The sequence below is a fragment of the Artemia franciscana genome, chromosome 17 (genome assembly GCF_032884065.1).
Source record: "Artemia franciscana chromosome 17, ASM3288406v1, whole genome shotgun sequence".
Lineage (NCBI taxonomy): Eukaryota > Metazoa > Arthropoda > Branchiopoda > Anostraca > Artemiidae > Artemia > Artemia franciscana.
In genome coordinates, this window is record NC_088879.1 from 11,039,221 (window position 1) to 11,060,658 (window position 21,438).

Sequence of the window (21,438 nt, forward strand, 5' to 3'; positions counted from 1 at the left end):
ATTTTTTGCTGATTTCAAATATATAAGTTTCATTAAGTTTAGTCATTCCCATTAAAGGTTACGAACCTGAAAAATGTTTCAATAATTTAAAAAAAATGGAGAAACACCCTCAAAAAGTCATAGAATCCTAATCAAAATCTCACCATCAGATTCAGCGTATCAGGAACCCTGTTGTTGAGGGTTCCTCACCTGTAGGTGAGGAGTTCTATCTGCAAAAATGTGAAATTTTGTATTTTTTACCAGAAGAAAGATCACAGATGCGTGTTTATTTGTTGTTTTTTTTTCCCAGGGGTGATCGTATCGATCCAATGGTCATAGAATATTGTGAGTGGCCTCATTCAAATGGAAATTAGAAGTTCTAATGCTTTTTTAAGTGACCTACAAAGATTGGAGGACAACTAAGCCCCTTTCCCCCCACTTTTCCCTCGAAATCGTCCGATAGAAATTTTGAGATATCTGTGATAAAACATACTATAATGATCTGGTATAACGTAGAACTATAATGATAAAACAGCGAGGATTGTGGAGGTACAGCTTTTAAACTTTTTATATGATAGTACACGATTCAAGATGAATTCATTGAACAAAGAATTGATTTAGGTTCAGTTCTTGGACAGCATTCTTTGCTCTTTTGGATGGAGAAGAGTTGCGGCCTAAGAAACATGTTGTTTTTGGCCTTTCCAGTTATTTTATTTCCCCTCTTTGTATGGCTTCTATTTTGAAAAAAATTCTTTAAATTGCAGTTTAGTACACTTTTCCTGATGATAAATATAATTACAAAAAGGGAGCATCATTACATTATTTGCATATACAATTTAGAGATCTGACTTTCAAACATATACAGGGCTCCTGAAAGAGGGAGGTGGTACAAGGAGGCCATGTTCGAGATCAGGAGACGTTGACAGTTGTAGTAGAAGTGTTGCTATTAGTAATAGCAATAATAGCATCAGCAATAGCACTAGTAGTAGTAGCAGTAAAAGCAGATGTAGTATGCACTTACTGATCTTGAGTAAGTCAAACCTCCCCCTCAAAATATCCAACAAGTTTCAATTTATTACCCTACACGTACACTTATTACATTACTGATAGGCCCCACATGCATACACAATTAATCACATTAGTCATATCACATGCATACACAATTAAGAGATCTGACTTAAACATATACAAGGCCGCTGAAGGGGGGAGGGGGTACAAAGAGGCCATGTACGAGATCAGGAGATGTTGGCAGTTGTAGTAGAAGTGTTCCTATTAGTAATAGCATCAGCAATAGCACTAGTAGAAGGAGTTGTAGTATGCACTTACTGTTCTTGAGTAAGTCAAACCTTCCCCTCAAAATATCCAACAAGTTTCAATTTACTACCCCACACGTGCACTTATGACATTACTCATGTGCCTCTTTGACAGCTTGCATGCAAGTAGTATGTTTTGGTTTAGTTCAAATTTTTTCTCAATATTTCGTGAAACTCACCGTAATACCTTTATACCATCTTAGTACCAATATAGCCTAAAAAGTAGCAGTCGGAGTATTAGAAGTATTGGCGAAGATATGAGTGGCAATACAATTTAAAAACTAAATTCGATTTCCAACTATTTTTTCACTGGAATCCAAACCGGTCAAAAAAACGTCAAATTTTTATTTGAATGTTGATTTGTGCTTCAAGTCTAGCAAATTATTGAAATTATTTAGAATTATTCAGTTTTCAGTAGAAAAAAAGTAATGGAATTTTTGGTGATAAACATAATAAACAATATTTTTTGAATCTCAAACAATTTTTTTACAGTTTTGTTGTATGTAAAAATTGTCCCTTTATCAGTTGATCATCCCTCTCATCTAGCCCTGAAAGTATACCTTTGTAATTGAGCGAACTTTGCAGCAAACTTTGGCACTTTAGTTTTTATCCTGGTCTTTTTGGTTCTGGTGCTTTTTGGTTTTGGTCTTATTTGGATTTGTTGGTGTTTGGTCCTTGGCATGAAAATAGGATAAACAGAATAGCTAGGTCGCGCACTCTTTATCAGTTGAACCTCCCTCTCATCTAGCCCTGAAAGTATACCTTTGTAGTTGAGCGAACTTTGCAGCAAACTTTGGCACTTTAGTTTTTATCCTGGTCTTTTTGGTTCTGGTGCTTTTTGGTTTTGGTCTTATTTGGATTTGTTGGTGTTTGGTCCTTGGCATGAAAATAGGATAAACAGAATAGCTAGGTCGCGCACTCTTTATCAGTTGAACCTCCCTCTCATCTAGCCCTGAAAGTATACCTTTGTAGTTGAGCGAACTTTGCAGCAAACTTTGGCACTTTAGTTTTTATCCTGGTCTTTTTGGTTCTGGTGCTTTTTGATTTTGGTCTTATTTGGATTTGTTGGTGTTTGGTCCTTGGCATGAAAATAGGATAAACAGAATAGCTAGGTCGCGCACTCTTTATCAGTTGAACCTTCCTCTCATCTAGCCCTGAAAGTATACCTTTGTATTTGAGCGAACTTTGCAGCAAACTTTGGCACTTTAGTTTTTATCCTGGTCTTTTTGGTTCTGGTGCTTTTTGATTTTGGTCTTATTTGGATTTGTTGGTGTTTGGTCCTTGGCATGAAAATAGGATAAACAGAATAGCTAGGTCGCGCAATCTTTATCAGTTGAACCTCCCTCTCATCTAGCCCTGAAAGTATACCTTTGTAGTTGAGCGAACTTTGCAGCAAACTTTGGCACTTTAGTTTTTATCCTGGTCTTTTTGGTTCTGGTGCTTTTTGGTTTTGGTCTTATTTGGATTTGTTGGTGTTTGGTCCTTGGCATGAAAATAGGATAAACAGAATAGCTAGGTCGCGCACTCTTTATCAGTTGTACCTCCCTCTCATCTAGCCCTGAAAGTATACCTTTGTAGTTGAGCGAACTTTGCAGCAAACTTTGGCACTTAAGTTTTTATCCTGGTCTTTTCGGTTCTGGTGCTTTTTGGTTTTGGTCTTATTTGGATTTGTTGGTGTTTGGTCCTTGGCATGAAAATAGGATAAACAGAATAGCTAGGTCGTGCACTCTTTATCAGTTGAACATCCCTCTCATCTTGCCCTGAAAGTATACCTTTGTAGTTGAGCGAACTTTGCAGCAAACTTTGGCACTTTAGTTTTTATCCTGGTCTTTTCGGTTCTGGTGCTTTTTGGTTTTGGTCTTATTTGGATTTGTTGGTGTTTGGTCCTTGGTATGAAAAGAGGATAAACAGAATAGCTAGGTCCCGCTCTCTTTATCAGTTGAACCTCCCTCTCATCTAGCCCTGAAAGTATACCTTTGTAGTTGAGCGAACTTTGCAGCAAACTTTGGCACTTAAGTTTTTATCCTGGTCTTTTCGGTTCTGGTGCTTTTTGGTTTTGGTCTTATTTGGATTTGTTGGTGTTTGGTCCTTGGCATGAAAATAGGATAAACAGAATAGCTAGGTCGCGCACTCTTTATCAGTTGAACCTCCCTCTCATCTAGCCCTGAAAGTATACCTTTGTAGTTGAGCGAACTTTGCAGCAAACTTTGGCACTTTAGTTTTTATCCTGGTCTTTTCGGTTCTGGTGCTTTTTGGTTTTGGTCTTATTTGGATTTGTTGGTGTTTGGTCCTTGGCATGAAAAGAGGATAAACAGAATAGCTAGGTCCCGCTCGCGGACCTTTACAGAATTTTACCTTACGAGAGACTAACGTTCCGTGGGAGGCAAATTTTTTGATAAGGCTAAAAATGGGAATGTCTTTGTGCCCTTGGAGGAGAACTCATCAGCCCCGTAAAGTATGTTTGTTTTTGCTAAATAATTCTATTTATTTAAACATTTTACCAGTCGGGATGATTCTGAACTGTAGAATGTATGTGTGCCTCATACTTTCCCATTAATTTTGACAGAATTAAATTGAAAGCCAGTTGAAAAACTCAATGGACATTCGTTTTCATAGTGCCATAAGAACTTTGCTGGTAAATTGTTTAGATTAGAAGAAAGGATGAATTTCACTGTTTCTATATCTTTTTTATATTATACCGAATAATTAATAGTAACAAAGTATATTTATTTCTTTTTAGTTAAAAACAATTTTTCTATTTGATCATGTTATGTTGGGAATCAGTATGAAATGGGTTTTGCCTGGTAAGTTTTGTTGCAACCTAATTATATACGCATTTTTGTTTCCATAGGGTTTGTTGTTACTCTCTATTCACTATGTTCAGTTTTTGATCAAATATGTTCAGTTTTTGATCAAATGGCGGTTTTTAATCAAATTTTTGAAGTGCGATATGAGTACAGGGCAATAGGGCTTCATTTTAATATTCTTTATCAACATGGAAGGCTTGTCGTGTAAACCTTTGAAGGTGCTCATTCAGCTTAATTGAAACTTTTATTGCTTTTTATAAGAGTCAAAAAGACTGATGCTATCCTGTTTCCCTCCCAAGCCCTATTTTGCTACCCTTCATGCAAATATATTAGATTAAAATTAGCTATTTAGTTAAAAATAGTCAAAACGCTGTGAAGTTTAACCGTAATACCCTCATCTTTTTTTATTACACCCAGGATTCAACCCCCCCCCTTCTAAGTTATAAATACTACACCCAAAATATATATATATCTGAGTTGTCAGATTTGTAGCCCCCTTAACAAACATACACGAAGTGGAAACAATAGGGAAAATCTTTTCAAGACAATGGAAATCAACTCAAAGGATATTTCGGCCCTACGTCCAAGGGCCGTCTTCAGCACAATACGAGAAAGAAAAAAATATGTATATAAACTTACATTAAAATATGAGAATTAAAACTAACAATATTTTTTTTTTTTTACTTTTTAAAAACAGCCCTAGCATCCTTACTTCAACGAAGTTCAACCAGGACTTGAACGAAGTTCAACTCAACATGAGTGTTTTTTTTTATTTGTTCTTTTTACCTTTTTTTATTTGTCTTTGATTTTTTTTGTCTTTTAAAATCAAGCGATAACTTGAAACCCTGCTTTTCAAATTTTGCTGACTCAAGTAAAGAACCGCCTTCTAAAGCCATTTGCATTCATCAATAGATAACCGCCGCTTTTTTGTACAGTTCGATCTCTTCTGCGTAGCTTAATTTCGGTAATCGTACAGTCTGTTCTTTAAATAATTTATCCCTATTGGAACTGGTACTTTGTAAAACTCGAGGAAAACGTGACTCGTTTTTTTATGGCACTTGGTATTAACCAAGTGACATATAGCAATCGCAAATTCTGTCGGTCTGTCGGTCTCTCTGTCCCGGTTTTGCTACTTTAGGCACTTCTAGGTAAGCTAGGACGATAAAATTTGGCAGGCGTATCAGGGACTGGACCAGATTAAATTAGAAATCGTTTTCGCGATTTGACCATCTGGGGGGGGAGTGGGAGGAGGTCGGTTAATTCGGAAGTAATAGAAAAATGAAGTATTTTTAACTTACGAACGGGTAATGGGATCTTACTTAAATTTTATTTTGGAAGGATATCGTGTCTCAGAGCTCTTATTTTAAATCTCGACCAGATCCGCTGAATTTGGGGGGGATCCTAAAATCTTGGAAAAAGCTTTGAATGGAAGGATCGGGATGAAACTTGGTGGGAAAAATAAGCAGAAGCCCTAGATACGTGATTGTCATAACTGGAACGGATCTGTTCTGTTTGGGGGAGTTGAAAATTCTGAAAATAGGAAAAAATGAGGTATTTTTAACTTACGAAGGAGTGACCGGGTCTTAACAAAATTTAATTTGTGGAATGGTATCGTGTCTCAGAGCTCTTCTTTCAAATCTCGACGGGATCTGGTGACATTGGGGGAAGTTGGGGGGGGGGCTAAAATCTTGAAAAACGCTTAGAGTGGAGGGATCGGGATGAAACTTGGTAGTAAAAATATTCGTAAGTCCTAGATACGTGATTAAAATAACCCGAACGGATCCATTCTTATTGGGGGAATTGGGGGAGGAGGGTTAATTCTGAAAAATAAAAAAATGAGGTATTTTTAACTTAGCAAGGAGTGATCAAATCTTACTGAATTTTGATGTTTAGAAGGATATCGTGTCTCAGAGCTTTTATTTTAAATCCCGACCGGATCCGGTGAAGGGGGGGGGCGAAACCTAAAATCTTGGAAAACACTTAGAATGGAGGGATCGGGATGAAACTTGGTGGGAAAAATAAGCACAAGTCCTAGATTCGGGATTGACATAATCGGAACGGATCTGCTCTCCCTATGGGGAGTTGGGGGAGGGGGGTGAATTCTAAAAAATTAGAAGAAATGAAGTATTTTTGACTTACGAAGGAGTGATCGTACCTGAATGAAATTTCATATTTAGAAGGACCTTTAAACTCAGATATCTCTCATTTTAAATCTCGACCAGATCTGGTGACATTGAAGGGAGTTGGAGGGGGAACCAGAAATTCTTGGAAAACGTGAAAATCGAGGCATCTTACGAATAAGTGATTGGATCTTAATGAAACTTTATATATAGAAGAATCTTATGTCTCAGATGCTCTATTTTCAATTCAAATCGGATCCGGGGACATAGAGGTTTGGAGGGGGGAAGCACAAATATTGGAAACAGGAAATCTTGGAAAACCCTTAGAGTGGAGAGATCGGGATGAAACTTGTCGGGAAGAATATGCACAAGTTATAGATACGAGATTGACATAATCGGTACGGATCCGTTCTCTTTGAGGGAACTGGGTGTTGTTAATTTGGAAAAATCAAAAAAATTGAGGTACTTTTAACTTAAGAACGGGGGACCGGATCTTAATGAAATTTGATATTTAGAAGGAACTCATGTCTCAGAGCTCTTATTTCAAATCTCGACCAGATCTTTTGACATTGGGGGGTGTTGGAGGGGAAACCGGAAATGTTGTAAAACGCTTATAAATGTCATAGATACGTGATTGACATGATCGGACTGGATCCGTTCTCTTTGGTGGAGTTAGGTGGTGGCGTTCAGTGCTTTGGCGAGTTTGGTTCTTATGGACGTGCTAGGACGATGAAAATTAGTAGGCATGTCAGGGAGCTGCACAAATTGACTTGATAAAGTCGTTTTCCGCGATTCAACCATCTGGGGGCTGAAGGGAGAGGAAAAATTAGAAACATTGACGATTTTTTATTTTACGAGTGGGTCATCGGATCTTAATGAATTTGGATATATTAGAAGGAGTTCGTGACTCAAAGCTCTTATTTTGAATCCCGACCGGCATTAAGCCTCTGATTTTCCTTTTAAAGCAATCTAGTGGTTCTTAGAATTTTGCTAGAGCTCATACCATATGAGCTCTTGGCTCTTTTGACCTTGTCAAAAGTTCCATATAAGCTCTTTAGGGTCTCATTTTTGCTCTTTAGTTGCATTACCTTACCCTAGACCTTACATCCTCCTTTGTCACCAGAAGAGCCCAGGGCACCCAAAAGATGCCGCCAGTCATCCCTCATGTGCCCCGCAGCAAGAGCATCTTCTCATTCTGGTTTAAGAGAAGCCTTTAGGTTTCGCAAGTTCGTCTGATAAGTATGCCTCAGCGTATTGCGCGGCCTGCCTCTACTTCTTCTTCCTCTTGGTTGCCTCTGGAACGTAGCTTTCAGGATTCAGATTCATCAATAACAAGGACATGCTCCTGATATTTTTACCGACGTGTCCTATCTATCTCATCTTCTCATTTGAGATTTTTTTTTGTGACTAGTGAATTTTTATTATTCTCCGGAGACATATATTCTCGAAAGCTAGAATTCGCTATTCTTATTCGTTATTCAGATGCCAGGTTTCAGAAGCATATAACAGGACGGGGATGACGTTGCTAATAGACGAAGTTTGAATCAGAGGGAGAATTTCTGCTGCCTCCACACTAGTTTCAGTTCATTGAATGTACTTGGAGACAGCCCGATGCGGCATAATTTATCTTTTTCAGTGGATCCCGTATTTATCACTGTGCTCCCAAGGTATTTAAATTCTAGAATCTGTTCAATGTCCTGATTATTGCGTCTCAGGTGTAAAGGTGAATCCGTTACTGCCATACTTTTTGTTTTATCAGCGTTGATTCTTGGGCCCATAAGTCGGCCTCTATCACGTACTGCTTCTAGTAATTCTTTTAGTCTCTGTTCACAGGACTCAATAAGCGTGATATCGTCGGCAAAGTTTAAATCATTAATCTGGCGTTTCACTTTTATTTTTGTGCTTCTGGTGCCAGTGTTGGGGAGCAGATTGTCAATGGTACGGGCAAACAGGAAAGGTGACAAGAAACAGCCTTGTTTAATACCGGAATGGACACGAAAGTATCTTGTTCTTCCTTTTGTCGTTTTGACATAACATTTAGAGTCTTCATATGGAGCCATTACGAGGGCTACCAACTTCTCAGGGACCCCATAAAAGGTTGGTAGTTTCTGTTGAGTCTCGCGATGCAGCGAGTTTAAGTCCTTTTTAAAGTCTATAAATGCCATGTACAATTTGCTTTGCCACTCTTGGCTTTCATCTATTAACACCCTTAGGGTGAAGATCACACCGGCACACGAACGTCCTGGTCGAATGCCATGTCGCTGCTCTCTCAAGTTCTTGTCGAGTGGTTTCTGTGTTCTGTGGAGGATTATTAGTGCAAGAAGTTTACCAGGTATGGGTGAGAGACTAATGCCTCTCCAGTTCTCAGTAGTGCCTTATCGCCTTTTTGAAGAGTTCTATGAGTGCTCTGTGCCTCAAATCTGTTGGTACTTTTGATGTCTTCCAAATTTTTCGTTACAGAACACCAATTTAAAAATACATGATTTGATTGATGCCATTATTAACTCCGCCGTGATACGGTCTTTGCCAGGTGCGTTGCTGTTTTTCAATTTCTTTGATCCTGTTAGTAATTCGTCAACACTCGGGGATTCTGTATTTATATTAAGCTTGAGGCAAGCTATAGAGGATACGTCGAGAAGCTCTTCACGCAACAGTCTATTCGAAAGCTTTCCAAAATGGTTGGCCCATGTCTCATCAACAACCAATCGCTCGGTGATGAGAGCGCCATCAGAATTTCTTACAGATCGATCTTTGCTGATGCTTAAAGTGGTTTTGCAGGTAGTGAGCGGTTACCTGTATGTTTCTTTAGTTTCAAGAGAATGGTGGCTATCAGTAAATTGCGATCTGGTTCTTCATCTGCTCCTATATAAGCTCTGACATCCTGGAGATTAGAGCGCCATTTCTTATTAAAGAGACTGTGATCAATTTGGTTTTTATTAAACCATCAGGTAAAGTCCAGGAGTATTTATAATTGTCTGAATGATCAGCGTGAATCTGCTGAATGTCTCAGCAGATCATATTAAAATGAAAAATTAATCAGTAATTTCCCCTTGTCATTTTGTATTCCAATACCATGCTTTCCGAGGACCTCTGGATAGAAATTGTAATCATTGCCAATTTTAGTTTTACGATCTCCAAAGAGGCATAAATCATCATATTTTGGTATGTCTTTAAGAACACTTACTAATTCATTGTTGAAGCTCTTCTTATACTTTGTGGATGCTGCATTCGTGGGGGTATAACATTCTACTAGGGACAGTTTCGCGTGGAAACCGAGGAATCTAGCTGTTTTTAGTCGTGATGATATTGGGGTCAAACTTACAGCTTTGGAAGGAGCATTTGTTGGCAGAACGCCAACTTCCTTAATCCTTAATCTCTTGTCGCATTGGTGCACCTGTATTGAATAGTATGATCTTTGCCTATTCGTTTTTGTCCCATACCCGTCCGTCGTACTTCAAGAAGAGCTAGGATATCAATTTTATATTGAATCATCTGCTTTATGACTTGTTCCTTCTTAGAGTATTGGGAAATGGTTCTCAGGTTCCAGAAGCCGAGTTTAAGCTTTTTCTTTGCAGTCATCAGCATTTTTCATTGCATTAGAATAACTAATTTTAAAAGCTGATATTAGTATCACCACGAGGGAGAGAAGAGGAATCGAAAATAAAATTAATTGTCAAAAGATATTGAAAGATATACTGTTTTATCTCAAGACTTCTAAAACATATTGAAAAATTAATTTTTTGTTTTCGGTTTATTGAGGTATGAAATTTAGTTTTATTTGGGTTTGTTTTCTCTCTAGACTTTTGAAACATATTGAAAGGTCCTTTTTTTGTTTTTTTAGTTCTGATTTTTTTTTTTATTCGTTTTTTTTTCTCTATAGACTTTTTATATTTTAGGTCACTTTTCACCACACGGGTCTGGAACGCACTTGTAGGGAATTTCGTCACTATTTGTTTCAAAGAATCCATCTACGAGTGGTTTTTCAAACGCATGTGCTTTTGAATCTGAAGGAAAAAGTTTAGGAAATCAGAAAACTGGTTCGAAAAGTTGCATGCAAAGTGACAAGAATAGAAAATTGGAAAGATATCAAAGAACTCATAAAGAGAAAAAATCATTTAAGTGTGAGATAAGTGACAAGATATTTTCTCAAAAGCAGCAGCACCAAAGGGTGCATTCTGGAGGAAAGCCTTTTAAATGCGGTGTATGTAAAAAAGGCTTTTCGGAACAGGGCTCTTTGAACAGGCACCAAAGAGTTCATACCGATGAGAAACTGTTTAAATGCGATGAATGTGACCAGACGTTTTCTCTTGCTGCAAATTTGAACCAACACCAGAGAGTGCATTCAGGTGAGAAACCGCTTAAATGCGATGTATGTGACAAGACGTTTTCTCGCGCTGCACTTTTGAACACACATCAAAGAATTCATACCGATGAGAAACCGTTTAAATGCGATGTATGTGACCAGACGTTTTCTCTTGCTGCAAGTTTGAAAACGCATCAAAGAATGCATATGGGTGAAAAACCATTTAAGTGTAATGTGTGTAACAAGACCTTTGCTCAGTCTTCAAATTTGAACCAACACCAAAGAGTGCATTCAGGTGAGAAACCGTTTAAATGCGATGTATGTGACAAGACGTTTTCTCTTGCTGCAAATTTGAACACACATCAAAGAGTTCATACCGGTGAGAAACCGTTTAAATGCGATGTATGTGACAAGACGTTTTCTCTTGCTGCAAATTTGAACACACATCAAAGAGTTCATACCGGTGAGAAACCGTTTAAATGCGATGTATGTGACAAGACGTTTTCTCGTGCTGCACATTTGAACATATATCAAAGAATTCATACCGGTGAGAAACCGTTTAAATGCGACGTATGAGACAAGACTTTTTCTCAACCTGCAAGTTTGAACCAACACCAAAGAGTGCATTCAGGTGAGAAACCGCTTAAATGCGATGTATGTGACAAGACGTTTTCTCGCGCTGCACATTTGAACACACATCAAAGAATTCATACCGATGAGAAACCGTTTAAATGCGATGTATGTGACCAGACGTTTTCTCTTGCTGCAAGTTTGAAAACGCATCAAAGAATGCATATGGGTGAAAAACCATTTAAGTGTAATGTGTGTAACAAGACCTTTGCTCAGTCTTCAAATTTGAACTAACACCAAAGAGTGCATTCAGGTGAGAAACCGTTTAAATGCGATGTATGTGACAAGACGTTTTCTCTTGCTGCAAATTTGAACGCACATCAAAGAGTTCATACCAGTGAGAAACCGTTTAAATGCGATGTATGTGACAAGACGTTTTCTCGCGCTGCACATTTGAACATACATCAAAAAATTCATACCGGTGAGAAACCGTTTAAATGTGACGTATGTGACAAGACGTTATCTCAACCTGCAAGTTTGAACACACATCAAAGAATTCATATCGGTGAGAAACCGTTTAAATGCGATGTATGTGACAAGACGTTTTCTCGCGCTGCACATTTGAACACATATCAAAGAATTCATACCGGTGAAAAACCATTTAAGTGTAATGTTTGTAACAAGACCTTTGCTCAGTCTTAAAATTTGAACCAACACCAAAGAGTGCATTCAGGTGAGAAACCGTTTAAATGCGATGTATGTGACAAGACGTTTTCTTGCGCTGCAAGTTTGAACACACATCAAAGAATTCATACTGGTGAGAAACTGTTTAAATGTGACGTATGTGACAAGACCTTTTCTCAACCTGCACATTTGAAAACGCACCAAGGAATGCATACGGGTGAAAAACCATTTATGTCTAATGTTTGTCACAAAACTTTTTCTTATTCATCACATTTGGACAGGCACCAAAGAGTGCATTCAGGTGAGAAACCGTTTGAATGCGATGAATGTAAAAAATGCTTTTCTGAACGGGGCTAGTCCAAATGTTGGCGGGGCAAGTTCAAACATGTATACCTTTCTCAATAATATATACTATGCTTAAACAACGAACTAATTGCCTTACTTATAGCCTTTGTTCTGAAGACTGTGGGGAGGTTGACATCCCTAATACTAGACCTTTCCACTATGCTGAACAAAATAGGTCTCTTGAAATTTCTTTTGGATTTGTTTTGCGGAATTACAGGCTTGAGGGGGGGGGATTAATTTCCTTTCTTTCACTTTTGACTCTTAAAAAGACACTAAAACTTCCAATCAAATGAGCTCCATTCGATCCAAAGTTTATGCAACTACCCGTTCCATAAAACCTTATATGCGCTGGGCATAACTTACAACCTTTTTCCACTGACTAGAGGGAGGGGGACTAGCTGCTCTCCATCATGTTTGACTTTTAAAAGGGAACTATAACTATACATTTCAAATCAAATGAGCGTCTTCTAAAGTTCACACAATCACCCCTTCCATAAAAATCTTTTACGCCGCTTGGGCATAACTTACAACCCTTATCCCCTGACTATGGGGGATTTTGTTCACCCTAAAGACCTTAATATGTGATTTTTGGACTAATTTTGAACAATTGGCTATCTCAAATTTTTGTTGAATGAATTTGTAGAAAATAAAACGTAGTAGGGGGGGGGGGGTGTGCCCCCGATCAGTTTGACTTTCAAAAAGGGAACTAAACATCTGATTTCCAATTAAGTGAGCCCCTTCCGGAGTCTATACGACCATTTTCCATAAAAACCTTATTTTCCCTCGGGAATAACTCAGCAATTTTGCGCTTAAGGACTTGGGGGGGGGGCTTATCCCCTATAAAACAATTTTCAGACCTTTCAACTAAGTTGAACAATGTGGTTACCTTAAAATTTTGATTAGATGCTTTTCGAAAACGGGTTTGGGGGGGGCATGTTGCCCTCCAATCACGTTTGACTATTGAAAAAGGCCCTTTCAATTTCCAATCGAATGAGCCTTTTTTTTAAGTAAATACGACAACAAATGGTAATATCAAAAATTCTACCAGATGCATTTTGGGAAAATACGAGCTACGAGGGGGAATATCCGCCCTTTGATCAAGTTGAATCTCAAAAAGGGTATTAGAATGTATAATTGCCAATCCAGTGAGCCCCTTCGAAGTTTATAGGACCACCCTTTCTATAAAAACCTTATATGCCCCTAGGACATAACTTGCAACCCTTGCCCAGGCGGTGGTGGGGGGTTAGTCATCCTCAAAGACATAAATAACATAAAAATGGTTACTAGCCCCTTTAATTTCCAATCGAATGAGGTCTTTTCGAAGTTTCTACGACAGCAAATGGTCTTGTCAAAATTTCTGTAAGTTGCATTTTAGGAAAATAAGAGGTATGGGGAGGGGTATCCACCCTTTGATCACTCTTAATCTTAAAAAAGCACTACAACTTCTGATTACCAATCCAATGAGCTCCTGAAGTTTTTAAAATCACCCTCTCTATATAAGCTTTATTCCCCCAGAATATAACTTACAACTCTTGCCCTGAGGGCAGTGGGGGGGGGGGGGTTGTCCTCCTCATAAACAATATTTTTGGACCTTTCATTTATGTTGAACAAAATACCTTTCTAGAAAAGTTGATTGGATGTGCTTGGGGAAATGGTGGGTTTGGGAGGGGTGTTTGTTGCCCTTTAATCACTTTCGACTATTGAAATATGGCACTAGCCCTTTCAATTTCCAATCGAATGACCTCTATTCAAAGTTTCTTCGACAACTCCTTCGATACGAAGTGCCCTGGTCAAAAATAAAAAAGTAAATAAATAATACATGGTGCCAACCGCGCTTTTTACTTAGACAGCTCTATTGCGCTGTCTTATTCCAATGTACTGTCTATTCCAAAAGCATAAAATTGATTAAATTCAATTTTACCCATCAAAAGCAACAAGCCTATACAAATTTACCTGACTATAGAAAAAAGGCAGAGACCACCCCAAAGAGTGAGTTGGTCTTAATGAAAATAATACTATTAGATTCAGAATATTTAAAAACCCTTCTTTAGAGGTTTGAAGCTCCTCCCACACAAAAATGTGGAATTTCACAGTTTTCTGAACTGAGAGGCCACAGATGCCTGTTCATTTTTATTTAGTTCTTTCACCTATTGTGAATGAATCGCGGTGGGTCATAATTTAGATGGGGGAGGGTAGATGCCTAAAAGAGGTATTAAAAAGATTTTAATATCCAAATTGTCTAAATTTCAATTAGGCCTTAGATAAATATAGAAAAGAGGGAAGGGGGGTATTAATCTTTGAATACCCTTCAGTTAAACAAAGGCCGAAATAAGGAAGTTAATGGGTAATACAGGTTTTATTCGAACAGTTCGTGGAAACGAATTGGTAACGAATTTAAAAAACAGGTTTTTTTTCAACTGGAAGTAAGGAGGAAAATTAAAACTGAAAACGAGCAGAAGCTATTAAGTATATATTAAATACTAAAACTTAAAAAAAAGGAAAATTAAAACTTAAAACGAGCAGAAGCTGTATATATTAAATACTAAGAATATAGGAAGGGGCCTGCCTTCTCCTCAACATCTTGCTCTTTCTAATGTACGCTAAAGTTTAAATTTGTCCCAATTCTTTAAGAATGACTTCTGAGACACTATGTTCGTTTAATTGGAACAATAAGAAGGTTTTTTCAAAAGTACTAAAAACATCAGCATAAAGAGGGGGGTTTTGAGGAGGAGGTAACCCCATCCATATGCGTAATAATTTCTGTTCTTTTTAAGTTTTATTGTTGCTCCTATCTATATATAGATTATATAGTTCATATTTGTAGTGCATATGTCTTTTTATAAAACAAGGGGTAAATCTGTCTATTATATTGATTCGAAGTTTACTTTAAATAAGCAGAAAGTTGGCTGCTATGATCTGAAGTGCCTAGAAGCTAAACTCTACTGTCTAATCTTGTAACCGAAATTCTAAGAAATGTAATTTTGATACCAATAGATACAGCAAAATAATCAAATTTTATACTGATTTCAAATATATAAGTTTGATTAAGTTTACGCTTATCTATCAAAGGTTACGAGCCTGAGAAAATGTTACTTATTTTCAGAAGAATGGGGAAACACCCGCTAAAAGTCGTAGAAGAGCCATGGCTTTTCTGGCGACAACAGCCGCATAAAGGTATCCATTTTGGTTTCTATCAATTTCCCTTATTCAGTAACATTTTCTGAGTTTGCTATTTTAAAATTTTTCTTGTCCGGGTTTTCTATTTTTTTTTTTTTTTTTTTTTTTTTTTTTTTTTTTTTTTTTTTTTTTTTTTTTTTTTTGTGCGAATTCTATTTCAACTTGTCTATGAAAATGGTACATAGAAATTTATAATTTTAACTCATACTTGTAGAGGATTTTGAAAGGAACAAATTTACTGTTAATTTTTTTCTAATTAATTCAAAAAAGATATTTTCATCATTTTATTTGTCTCCACTAGAAGTTTTTACCATCAGTTTTATATTAGAAACTCCTGCACTGTTTTATAATTAGTTTGAATAGGCGGGCATAAATACGGTCAGCGTTTCAACTTGTTTTACTGACATCACAAGTGAAAGTTTCAACATATTATGAAAATAGGAGTGCTCCGTCAAATTTTTAAATTATGGTCAAAGATTTTGAAAGACGAGAAAGGCCATTAAAGAAGAACTTGGTATAGTTACTTTACAGAAGTGTTTTTTGGAAGATGGTAAAGAATGGAAATAAAAGAGGCATTGGCTTGGTTGCTGTGCAGAAGCACCGGGAATAGCTAAAGCAAAGATACAAAAAGCTTGGAATACCACGAATTTCAAAACATTTACTTGACTTGAAAGAAACATATTTACAAGAAGAGACCGCAGCAGAACTTTCAAAACTGAAAGTTATAACTGCTGGTAGCAATTTAGAATCGAATAATTAAAAAAATATTCGACGGATGGTTTATGCGTCACATTTTTGAAAGAGCTACGAAGAATTAGTAGTTAAACATATTTAACCACAACTTAGTTCATTTCGCATTATGAACCTTTCAAAGACCTTATACTCATTATGACGAATTTATATGATCATTCCTTCCATAAAAGCTTTATAGGCCCCCAGGTTCCGGGGAGGGGCTTTGTAAACCCTGGAGTTTTTAATATTTTATCATGGGTCGATTTTGGAAACCATTATGTTGTCAAAAATTTATCGGACAAATTTGGAAAACAGAAGGTTCGGTTGGGGGGTGGATTGCTATTTGCCATTAGATTACTTTTTTCTATATAATTTCAGGCTTTACTTTTTTCTGTGTTAGTGAATTTCGTTTAATGTTCCTGGTTTTCTTTTGCTTTATAAAAAGTAGAGTTTTAAAAACAATTTGTGAAAAAAACCCTGCATATCTGCTGATTTTATGTATTCATATAACATCTTTATATTTACATTTTTACACGTAACTAAAAATAAAAAATCAGATTTTTCAGATTTACTTAGTAAGCTTTACTGTTAATTTTTTCTTTGTCTGTTTAATTTAAATTTTGTTTTAGAAGTTGAAGATGATTTACCACGTGACAGCGAGAAGCCCTTTAATTATTCAAACCATCTTTTGTCACCAAAACCTGAAGATGTTCCTTCGCTTAATTTATCTGGCCTTTCAGGACCATGTAAATTTGAATACAACACCCAGGAATCCAAATGTTCTAACAATGAAGGTACATCTAAAACATTGTGTTTTTGTTGATTGAAATGTATTGGATAATATTTTGGACAAAAATACGACAAAGGGACTTAGTCTTAAGATGGAACTTTTGTTTTATCTTAAATCAATGCTCAGATTTTTGCTTAACTATTTTTGTAGTCTTTCATATCTTAAATCAATGCTCAGATTTTTGCTTAACTATTTTTGTAGTCTTTCATGACAATTTTTTAATTTTCGCTTGACAATGGTTTGTTAAGTTTTATTATACATCAAATAGTTTGATGTATAATATCAAACATTATAATATTCAACATATATCATAATACCATGTGTTTATCAAACAGTATACGATAACGAAGGGTAAAGAGTGACCCGGCTCAATTGTTACCGAAACTCTTAAAACGGAATTTCGATACCAATAGATACTTCAAAAGAATCCGATTTTTGCTGATTTTAAATATACAAGTTACATTAAGTTTAGTCTTTCCCATTAAAGGTTACGAGCCTGAAAATTGTTTCAATAATTTCAGAAAAAACACCCTCAAAAGTAATAGAATTCTAATCAAAATCTCACCGTCAGATTCAGCGTATCAGGAACCCGGTCGTTGAGGGCTCCTCACCTTTAGGTGAGGAGTTCTATCTGCAAAAATGTGAAATTTTGTATTTTTCTTTTTTACCAGAAGAAAGATCACAGACGAGTGTTTATTTATTTATTTATTTGTGTTTGTTTTTCTTTTCCCTGGGGCGATCGTATCGATCCAATGGTCCTGGAATATTGTGAGTGGCCTTATTCAAATGGAAATTAAAAGTTCTAATGCCCTTTTTAAGTGTCCAAAAAATATTGGAGGACAACTAGGCCACCTTCCCTTCCCTCGAAATCGTCCGATAGAAATTTTCAGATATCTATGATAAAACATACTATAATGATCTGATAAAACATAGAACTATAATGATAAAACAGCGAGGATTGTGGATGTACAGCTTGTAAACTTTTTAATATAATAGTACACGATTCAAAAATTCATTATAACTGAAATCATTGAAATAATAATTGATTTAGGTTCAGTTCTTGAACAGAATTTTTTGCTCTTTTGGATGGAGAAGAGATGCGGCTGAAGAAATATATTGTTTTTGGCCTTTCCAGTTATTTTATTTCACCTCTTTGTATCGCTTCTTTTTGGAAAAAAATTCTTTAAATTGCAGTTTAGTGTACTTTTCCTAATGATAAATATAATTACAAAAAGGGAACATCATTATGTTATATGCATTTACAATTAAGAGATCTAACTTTCAAACCTATACAGGGCTCCTGAAAGGGGGAGGTGGTACAAGGAGGCCATGTACGAGATCAGGAGACGTTGACAGTTGTAGTAGAAGTGTTGCTATTAGTAATCAAACAGTTCGTGGTAATGAACTGTAGTAAGGAGGGACCCGGCTCAATAGTAAACGAAACTCTAAAAATTGGAATTTTGATGCTAAAAGATACATCAAAAGAATCAGATTTTCATACTGATTATAAATATATAAGTTTCATCAAATTTAGTCTTTTTCATCAAAAGTTATGAGCCTGAGAAAATTTACCTTATTATGAAAAATATGGAGAAACACCCCCTAAAAGTCATAGAATCTTAACGAAAATCACACCATCGCGTTCAGCGTATCAGAGAACCCTACAGCGAAAATTTCAAGCTCCTATCTACATAAATGTGGAATTTTGTATTTTTTGCCAGAAGACAGATCACAGGTGCGTGTTTATTTTATTTCATTTTATTTTATTTTTTCCCCAGGGGTCATCGTATCGACCAAATGATCCTAGAATGTTGCAAGAGGGCTCATTCTAATTGAAATGAAAAGTTCTAGTGCCCTTTTTAAGTGACCAAAAAAATTGGAGGGCACCTAGGCCCCCTCCCACGCTCATTTTTTCCCAAAGTCAACGGATCAAAATTTTAAGATAGCCATTTTGTTCCGCATAGTCTTGCTCCCCCCACAGTCCCTGGGGGAGGGGCTGCAAGTTACAAACTTTGACCAGTGTTTAGATACAGTAATGGTTATTGGGAAGTGTACAGACGTTTTCAGGGGGATTATTTTGGTTTGGGGGTTGGATTGAGGGGAGGGGGCTATCTGGGTGGATCTTTCCTTTGAGGAATATGTCATGGCGAAAAGGAAACTCAATGAATAGGGCGCAGGATTTTCTAGCATTACTATAAAAGAAAACAATGAAAAAATAAACATGAAAAAGTTTTTTCAATTGAAAGTAAGGAGTCGCATTAAAACTTAAAACGAACAGAGATTATTAAGCATATGAGCGTTTCTAAAAATTCTTTAGAATAAAGAGCGAGGTATTTAGGAGGAGATAAATACATCGCTCTCTATACTAAAGTATTTTTAGTAATTTCAACTACTTATTCTACGGCCTTTGTGATTCAGGGGTCATTCTCAAAGAATTGGGACAAAACTTAAGATTTAGTACAAAGAGCGAGGTATTAACGAGGGGACAAACCCCCTCATATACATAATAAAATATAAGAATATAAAAGTTTGTTACGTAAGTTAATTCTTAAGTTACGTATATTTTTTACTAATAAATTAAAAGTTCTAGTTACCTTTTTAAGTAATCGAAAAATTGGAGGGCAACTACGCCTCCTTCCCCATCCCTTATTTCTCAAAATCGTCTGATCAAAATTAAGAGAAAGCCATTTAGCCGAAAAAAACAGAATTAGTATGCAAATTTCATTTTGATAATTTATGTTCGGAGAGCCAAAAATAATTTTTTCTTTGTCTGTTTAATTTAAATTTTGTTTTAGAATTTGAAGATGATTTACCACGTGAGAGCGAGAAGCCCTTTAATTATTCAAACTATCTTTTGTCACCAAAACCTGAAGATGTTCCTTCGCTTAATTTATCTGGCCTTTCAGGACCATGTAAATTTGAATACGACACCCAGGAATCCAAATGTTCTAACAATGAAGGTACATCTAAAACATTGTTTTTTTGTTGATTGAAATGTATTGGATAATATTTTGGACAAAAATAGGACAAAGGGACTTAATCTTAAGATGGAACTTTTGTTTTATCTTAAGTCAATGTTCAGATTTTTGTTTATCTATTTTTGCAGTCTTTCATGATTTTTTTTTAATTTTCACCTGACAGTGGTTTGTTAAGTTTTATTATCAAACAGTATATGATAACAAAGGGTAAGGAGCGACCCGGCTCAATCGTAACCGAAACTCTTAAAACAGAATTTCGATATCAATAGATACATCAAAAGAATCCGATTTTTTGCTGATTTCAAATATATAAGTCTCATTAAGTTTAGTCTTTCCCATTAAAGGTTACGAGCCTGAAAACTGTTTCAATAATTTAAAAAAAATGGAGAAACACCCTCAAAAAGTCATAGAATCCTAATCAAAATCTCACCATCAGATTCAGCGTATCAGGAACCCTGTTGTTGAGGGTTCCTCACCTGTAGGTGAGGAGTTCTATCTGCAAAAATGTGAAATTTTGTATTTTTTACCAGAAGAAAGATCACAGATGCGTGTTTATTTGTTGTTTTTTTTTTTCCCAGGGGTGATCGTATCGATCCAATGGTCATAGAATATTGTGAGTGGCCTCATTCAAATGGAAATTAGAAGTTCTAATGCTTTTTTAAGTGACCTACAAAGATTGGAGGACAACTAAGCCCCTTTCCCCACCACTTTTCCCTCGAAATCGTCCGATAGAAATTTTGAGATATCTATGATAAAACATACTATAGTGACCTGATAAAACATAGAACTATAATGATAAAACAGCGAGGATTGTGAAGGTACAGCTTTTAAACTTTTATATGATAGTACACGATTCAAACTGAATACATTGAACAAAGAATTGATCTAGGCTCAGTTCTTGGACAGCATTTTTTGCTCTTTTGGATGGAGAAGAGTTGCGGCTGAAGAAATATGTTGTTTTTGGCCTTTCCAGTTATTTTATTTCACCTCTTTGTATGGCTTCTTTTTTGAAAAAAATTCTTTAAATTGCAGTGTAGTATACTTTTCCTAATGATAAATATAATTACAAAAAGGGAGCATCATTACATTATTTGCATATACAATTTAGAGATCTGACTTTCAAACATATACAGGGCTCCTGAAAGAGGGAGGTGGTACAAGGAGGCCATGTTCGAGATCAGGAGACGTTGACAGTTGTAGTAGAAGTGTTGCTATTAACAATAGCAATAATAGTGTCATTAATAGCACTAGTAGTAGTAGCAGTAAAAGCAGATGTAGTACGCATTTACTGATCTTGAGTAAGTCAAACCTCCCCCTCAAAATATCCAACAAGTTTCAATTTATTACCCTACACGTACACTTATTACATTACTGACAGGCCCCACATGCATACACAATTAATTACATCACATGCATACACACTTAAGAGATCTGACTTGAACATATACAAGGCTGCTGAAAGGGGGAGGGGGTACAAAGAAGCCATGTACGAGATCAGGAGATGTTGGCAGTTGTAGTAGAAGTGTTCGTATTAGTAAAGCATCAGCAATAGCACTAGTAGAAGGAGTTGTAGTATGCACTTACTGTTCTTGAGTAAGTCAAACCTTCCCCTCAAAATTCCAACAAGTTTCAATTTACTA

At 36.4% G+C, this 21,438-nt stretch overlaps 1 protein-coding gene across 7 annotated transcripts in view; it reads left to right on the forward strand.

Annotated features, from left to right (window-relative positions):
- Positions 1-20,809, forward strand: part of LOC136037837 (uncharacterized) — a 40,957-nt gene extending 20,148 nt beyond the window's left edge. For 5 of the 7 annotated variants that reach the window (XR_010620052.1, XR_010620049.1, XR_010620051.1 and 2 more), the window contains 2 exons: positions 10,116-12,077; positions 16,660-16,796. Coding sequence is in view for 2 of the 7 variants with exons in the window: in XM_065720680.1 (XP_065576752.1) it covers positions 16,660-16,824; positions 19,616-19,780; positions 20,688-20,743 (386 nt within the window). In the remaining 5 variants the exon portion in view is untranslated. Of the gene's footprint in view, positions 1-10,115; positions 12,078-16,659; positions 16,825-19,615; positions 19,781-20,376; positions 20,626-20,687 lie in introns of those variants that run through there. The other 2 variants (XM_065720680.1, XM_065720681.1) reach the window with 2 other exon arrangements.
- Positions 20,810-21,438: the final 629 nt, after the last annotated feature.